At 45.0% G+C, this 7,407-nt stretch overlaps 1 protein-coding gene across 1 annotated transcript in view; it reads left to right on the forward strand.

Annotated features, from left to right (window-relative positions):
• Positions 1–218: 218 nt before the first annotated feature.
• Positions 219–7,407, forward strand: part of ABTB1 (ankyrin repeat and BTB (POZ) domain containing 1) — a gene marked incomplete at its 5' end in the record, with an annotated part of 19,485 nt that continues 12,296 nt past the window's right edge. The window contains 6 exons of the mRNA XM_010019213.1: positions 219–281; positions 1,325–1,380; positions 1,841–1,985; positions 2,616–2,775; positions 3,674–3,719; positions 4,697–4,813. Coding sequence (XP_010017515.1) covers positions 219–281; positions 1,325–1,380; positions 1,841–1,985; positions 2,616–2,775; positions 3,674–3,719; positions 4,697–4,813 — 587 coding nt within the window. The remainder of the gene's footprint in view (positions 282–1,324; positions 1,381–1,840; positions 1,986–2,615; positions 2,776–3,673; positions 3,720–4,696; positions 4,814–7,407) is intronic.

The raw sequence follows: 7,407 nt of genomic DNA on the forward strand, positions 1-7,407 counted from the left end.
CTGCTCTTTGCCCATGTCCACCACTTGAGATTGAAGGGAGCTGCAGAAGGCTGCTCTTTGGGTTGAGGATTTAACTTCAGCCCCAGCTGGCAGCTCCCCAGGTTGAATGCAAGATCCTTTGGGAGTTCCTGTAAAACTCAGAGTCACATCTTTTGAAAGAGGAGGACATGACCGAGTAGCTACATGATGTTATAACTCTGCTCTTCCTTTTCTTCCAGATACCTTCTCGAACAGCGAGATGTGGAGATCAACGTCCGTGACAAGTGGGACAGCACCCCTCTGTGAGTGTACACCTCTGCAGCCTGCGCTGGGGCACGGGGGGCTTTCAGAGCTCTTGTGCTGTCTCTGCAGCAGCAGCCAGCAGCACTGTTACTAAACATCCTGGGTCCTGCTTTTGGGGAGATTTGGTTGCTTTCTGCTTCTCTGCTGTGTCTTTCTTTCCCCACCTGACTGGCAGTTGCTGCAGTAACGATCAGAGGGGTGGATGATTTTGATTGACCAGATTACCTGGATTAGGCAGCCTGGTTTTGGCTTGATCAGCCTTTTCCCCCTTCAAAGCCTAGGGTGTTCTAGGGTGTCTTTTCAGATGAAGGCTTGGCTTGGTGGAGTGCAGAGTGGTCATGGCAAGGCTGTGAGCATGCAGTAGGTAGTGAGGAATCGCCATGCTGGACCTGGGGAGGGTGGAATGAGCTTTTTGTCTCCCCACATACCAGTTCCAAAGACATCTGTGACATATTTAGACTATGGAATAACTTCCCAAAGTAAAGGTAGAGTAACAGTTGCCTGCTGCAGTGAGCATTACAGGACTCTCCTTGTTTGCAGGACAGCTTGAGGTCCTTGTGAAAGAGAATAATGAAAGGCTGAGATTGTGAAAGAGAAAACAAAGCTTCTAAGACTTTGAAGGGTGGCTTTGCTGTACATCTCGTAGCTGTGATAGCTGTTCCCTTGCTGTCATAGCCTGCAGCAGCCAGGCTGAGAACAGAAGGAGCAAGGAGTGGGAATTCAGTGGAATTGCTGAGTGCCCATGAAATGAAGTCCATTAAAACGGGATGGATTTGGCAGCTGGTGGTGCAACAGAAGATGCTGAGCCCAGATTGGGACCTTGAGATCTCCTTGCAGGACAGCAGTGATGAGGAGTGCTGGGAACAGATCCTGCTTAGTCTCCTGCTGGGGTCTATGCTATTAGGTAGCAATTTGTCACTCCTGTGAGGAGTCGTCATCTCTCAGGGCTGCTCAGTTGTGAGCTCTGCATGCTGTGGTGTGCCTGAGCACTGAATTTGGCTTCCGATTGTATCTCTAATTTCCTTTCTCCTGTTCTTGTCAGGTATTATGCTTGCCTCTGTGGACATGAGGAGCTTGTACGCTATCTTCTGGCCAACGGTGAGCAAAAGCATCCTAGTTATGGGTGCAATATCTCTCTCCGTGTGGATTGTATATCCCTCTAGCTGTGCCTTGTGGAAACTTCTGTTACAATGAACCATCTGATAAGTGATCTCAGGCTGCAGCGAGAGCCCTGGGCACACATTCATGGTCCCTTTTGCAGGCCATTTGCTGCTTGAATTTACTAGAGGGACACTTTCTGTGATGAATCGAGGCAGTGTGACTTTCTGAAGTCACAGCTGGTGTTTTGTGAGGGTGCGTTGCTGTTGGGAGTTTGCTGATGTAAGAACTGTACTTCATCTGAGGCGCTGTCTGTGTAAGACTTTCTTGTACTCTTCCAATAGCCTTGCTTTGTAAAGAGGCCTTAAAGGGGAAACACAAGGGCTTTTAAACTCATTTAGTGACCGTTCAGGGACTCTTGATTGAACTCTGTTGGCATGTTCCTGTGATCATTTTGCAGGAGCAAAATGTGAAGCAAACACCTTTGATGGGGAACGTTGCCTCTATGGAGCTTTGAGTGATGCCATCCGCCGCCTGCTGAAGGAGTACAAACAGATCACAGCCAAGTGCATGAAGAGGGACTACTATGATGTCTTCCTGCAGCGGTAAGCAGAGGGGGCAGCTCCATGTGCAACATCCTTCCTTAGCTCTAGAAGTAGCAATCTTGTTTGTTTTCCCTTTTAAAGAAGAGGGGATGGGCATGTGAACATGAGCAAGGCTTCATCTCTGATGTGGTAACAGCCAGCATTTTGTGCTTGTAACATCCTTCCTTCTTCTGAGGGTGGGTGACATCAAGCCCTCTCCTATTTGCTGAGTGGTTAAAATGTGCACACTGACAGTGCCCAGGGAAGTTGCACTTTACTTTGTAGTGGGGTAATTCTTTCTGAAAGTGTGGGCTTCTGTAGGGCTTTTTATCATCTGCCAATTTAAAAGCAGGATTAACCTTCAGAGTTGTGTTTGGGAGCAACTAGTTCTGCTTTAAAACCTGTTCCCTGTGTTCAGGTGTTCACCTGAGGCAGGTTTCATTCTCCAGTCTCCCTCTTGCACTAACAAAACTTGAGTCATTGGAGGAAGTGAAAGATCCCAGTTTATGTGAGGTACCGGTCCCTGTGCTGGCCTCTAGTGCCAAGAAGTATTTGTTCATTTAGACCTAAGTGCACCATGTCCCCCACATGCTTTACTCCATGCTCCTTTCTCATTCTGCAGTGCATGTCCCCTCTCTGTGTTCCTCACAGGCTGCTGGAGCAGGGTTACCAAAGCGACATAGTCTTCATTGTTCATGGCAAATCCTTCTGTGCCCACCACTGCATCCTCAGCGCTCGCAGCGCCTACTTTGCGGAGATGTTTGAGACCAAATGGAAGGGGAAGAACATGATAGTGTTGAAGCATCCACTGGTGAGCAAGGCTTTGCCTTTTCCCTTCTCTTCTCCCCAGGTCTTCCCTTTCTTTTCCTATCTCAACTGGGTGAGAGAAGCAAGTAGGAAGGACAGTCTGAGGGTTCATTTCCACAGTGAATAGCTCCTGGAGCTCAGAATGACCCTAGTCAAGGAAAGGGGGGCTTGGGGAAGAATTTTATGCCATAAAATAGCATCTTGCTCAGATAACAAAAGGCTGTAGAGTGTGTACTTCCCCTTTCTTCCTTCTGTCACGGGCTCAAACATGTCTTAATTAATGGCAGTAGCAGGTCTGACCATCTGCCAGCTGTGTCATGATTCCTCTGTGGGATGAGTTGGGTCTGTCTGATTCCAGGGGGGACAGGTGGTCTGTGGTGAAGACACCACCTCTATAACTGGTGCTAATTGAGTCCCTTTTGTTGCCTTTGCAGCAAGAGCTCAATAGGCCCTAAGTGCATTCCATTCATTAATCACCAGTACTCTGGCATAAGCTTGATTGTGGCTTTGCAAAACCACTTGTGACAAACATACTTCCAGTTTCTCAGGATGTTGCTTAATGTCTCTCCTTTCTCTTTGCACAATAAGACGTCTTTTCTCAAATAAATAAGAGTTGGAGATGCTTGTGACCAGGGAAAGACTGGATTTTACAGAGGCCATATTTCAGCTGTGTCTTTGGAACATCTCCATTAGTCAGGTCCTGTCCCCCAGGGCATGTGGATTAGTATCATCTGGTACATTTAAAGAGTAAACCAGGTGGAGTGTTAGCATTAGTCACAGGAGGAGCAAGGAAATGTGTGTGAATTGCTATTCAAATGTTTCTGTTTGCATCCAGGCATGTTTCAGGCTTGTTATGACATTGCTGGGAATTCTAAAGGTAACTTTTTCTTGGTTTGTTTTAGATTAATCCAGCAGCCTTTGGCTCTCTTCTGCAGTATCTATACACAGGTATGTGACTTACTCTCTCATGTATGCATGCACGGCTGGTGGGGAGCTCTGGGTGCCTCTGCAATAGCACTCTTTGGGTGGCACAGGCCTGTTTGGGTGTCAGTCACCAACATCCTCTCTGCTGGCACAAGAGGAGGATGTGAGTAATCCCCAGCTCTTACACGGTGTCTGTACCTTTTGCCAGTTATTTTACTGCCAATAACTCTACAGTCAGTTAAACCAAAATCAGCTTAGGTTGTGGTTGGGTGGATGTAAGAATGTATTAACTTAAGGAAGGTAAATCTGTCATCTGGGATAATGATTCCCTGAGGTGGTGAAAAGCCAGCTTCCCCTGCAGGACCTTCAGTCAGGCAGACTGAGCAGTGTGTGCTGAACACTTTGACTGCTTTCTAATATTTCTTCTGAACAGACATTGATCCTAAACCTGCAATGAAAATGCCAGTGTTGCACTGCAGACATGCTAGTGCTGAACTATTTCAGGCCAGGAGGTGGTGCCAGAAAATAACTTTATCTTCAAGGCTCTCCTTCCCCAGGCCAGTGTTCTCAGGAACATTCCTTGCCACCTTTTCAGTGATGGTAAAACATTCTGGCATGACAGCTTGTGATCATAAAGGCTTCTGTTACCCAAAGCCAGCTTACAGCAGCCATGTATGCTGCTGTTGTGCTGTTACTTTTAATCTTCTGAGGGAATTAAACATCTTCTCTATAAACCTGTTCAGTCTTTGCATGAATGAAGTTCAAGGCCTCTTGAATGAAGCTGGAAAGTGGGAGCATGAATTAAGCTGAGATTCATCAGAGTGGTGGGGTACCACATCTTAGCCTCTTGGGCTGAGTTGTAACTGGCTGCTGAAAAGTGAGGCAGTGTCTCTAACTACTGAATTTCTGTGCCATCAAGTCTTGAGTGCTTAATTTTTGCCATCTTTACACCGAAGTGTGTAGGTATGTGTGTAAAGAGCTGGCTGCATTTCTCTTGGCAGGTCGTCTCGATATTGATGTAGAGTATGTAAATGATTGCAAGAGGCTGGCCAAGCAGTGTCGGCTGCAGGACCTCATAGATGATTTGGAGACCAAATGTAAAAAAGTCTATGAATTTGGTAAGCATTTTACTTGTTGTCTTCTCTGCTGTGCCTGTGTGTCCTTTTGGGGGCAAAGAGCAAAGGGTGATGATGCCCTTGGGGCTTCCAGAAAATGATTCTGTTGTGGCATTCCCATGTTTGCCTGCTGGTTTTCAGTCCTGGCTCTCTGTAGGGCAGCTGTACTGGTTTCTGACGCATGCATGTTTATTATTTATATTGAATGTTTTCATTACAGCAGAGCAGCCTTAGCGCTTTGCTGTGCTTGCCAGACATTCAGTGGAGTGCTGTGGGGAGTATTGGGAAGTGTCTTTCAGCAGAGAGTTTGCTTAAATCCCTGGGGAGATAAAGTATGTACAGTTTAAAGTCCTGTTCTGCATTTATTTGACCCCTAACCAAAGTAAAATGTTTGATAATTGGCTCAAAATGGATGCAGAGAGAAATATACCACTTTTAAATACAGAAGTATTTCTGAAAGCACATGTGTATTTATAACACATGTATGAGCCAAACTTTAAATGACACAATTCTCTATTTAAGGGCTTTTTGTTATCCAAAGAGCTTGTGATCTAATCATGACATCAGCTTATTGCATGAAAACCAGCAGTTGGAGTTTATCATCCATCTCCTTAGTTCAAGCTGAAGGACATGTGCAGAAGAATCAAAACAGCCCCAGCAGGGCAAGGCAGTGTTAGTCAGTAAAAATAATTATCTGGTAATAAAACCTCCAGGCTGAAAACATCTGACTCTCGTTTCATGCTCTGAGTTAACTCCTTTACTTCAGTCAAGTTAATTTAGGCTTGAGAAGAGAGTCTGATCTGTAGCTTTTAAGTCAATAGCATCTTCTTCCTTGATACAACAGGTAAGGGTGTAGCTATTCCACCTTTCCCTTCTGAACTGTGAGTTCTGATTATTCAGCCTCCTGAAGTTGCAAGGCTTAACAGATAGAAACAGTACTTTGGGTACAAGAAACTCCTCATCTGCAAATCACCTGGAAGATACTACCATGTGTGTGTCTCCCCTTAGGCATGTTTGGTGGTGGTATGGTACAAGGCTACCATGGTACAGCTGTCTCCATGTAGGCCAGGATGCAAGTCCCTATGGGAGCTATGTCCTGAGTCTTACCACAGCCATATAAACACACATGCAGATGTGCATCTGAAGAGATCAGAAATGCATTTCTTTGTTTCTTGCTACAAATAGTATAAGATACCAGTTTGTGTATTAAATAAATGGTGGAAAAGGGGAGTGGTGGAAAATACCATGAAAAGAAAAGTTACTCAGACAATCAGGTAATGGATCTATCTTGTGACATCTTTTGATATCAGAGAAATCCAGTGAGATGTGGGAGATATTTTTCCTCCCCTTTTTTTCCCTTTTTATCTTTTTCACCCAGGGTGTAGCTGAGGCCCTGGAGGCACCCATTTCACCTTAATACATCAAGTTCAATCCTCGGATTTTGGGAGGAAGATAAGGTGGATAGCTTGCTAGCTGTCTGAAGCAATCACATAGTGTGTCACTGGCTACTAAAGGATCGTGAAGTCCAGTGGTTAAACTTGTGAACTGCAAAAAAGCTGACTTCTTGGTGGGGTTTAACATTGGCAAATGGTGAAGGAACATTTCAGGTTGGGAGTTTCACATACAAGCTCCACTGGGGAATGTAATAGAGACTTCCTGGATGGCACTGGACAAATAGTTTAATTTCTGTGTTCTTGGGAGTGAAGAGTTGTTCTTCATTTCTGAGGCCTGACAGAAGACATGATCAATGGATGATGTAAAGCACTGATGGAAGTACTTGACTTTTATTTATGACTGGTTGGATTCAAATGAATAGACAGAACTGCTGAGAGATCTGTTAAAAGTTTAGCGTGTGTCATCAAATTTTATGTGGAAGACAGAAAAATTTGATGCTCCAGAAAGTAATACATATAAGAGTTATATAAGTTAAAAATTAGGAGAGATCTTAGATCATATCATGTCTGGCACTTGACAAAGTGTTGCTTTTCCTTCTAGCGTGTTAGGAGTCTCTGCTTCTTCAAGTGCTTTCTGTGGAATAGACATCTGATGCAGGTCTGCAGAGCAGGGTCATGTCTTGCATCTGCATTATAAACTTGAAACGTGCCTAATAAACCAACACGAGCTCAAGCCCGTGCAGCTCCAAATGGATAACTGCAGCCTCTGCAATCTCATTATCTAGAGTTAATCAGCATTTCAAAAGCTTTTAGGATCTTGGCATGCAGAGATAGTAGTGCAGGAAACCCTGAAGAGGATGACCCAGTGCCTTCTGTTGCACCCGAGATGGACTTCAGTGTGAGTGCTTGCATATTGCCCCTCACATTTATATAGTGCTGTAACAAGAGGAAACTGTTGTGGCGTTTGGGAGAGCTCAGACAGGGTTTGTCCAGATCAAACCACAATCCTTCCTTTAGAGGTGGAGGTACTTGAAAATAAATGTTCTACAGGTTATGACACCAAATGCTGTGCTTTCGAATCCAAGAGATGCAGTGTCTGCAATGTCTCCTGGGAGATTTGCTTGTCAGACAACCCACTGTTCGTTCATGCCATTGTGTCAGTGCAGGGGTGCTTTGTAGATCTCAAGAGGAAGAACTCTTTCC

This window comes from Nestor notabilis, unplaced genomic scaffold (assembly GCF_000696875.1).
Source record: "Nestor notabilis isolate BGI_N333 unplaced genomic scaffold, ASM69687v1 scaffold26237, whole genome shotgun sequence".
NCBI classification, from domain to species: Eukaryota; Metazoa; Chordata; class Aves; order Psittaciformes; family Psittacidae; genus Nestor; species Nestor notabilis.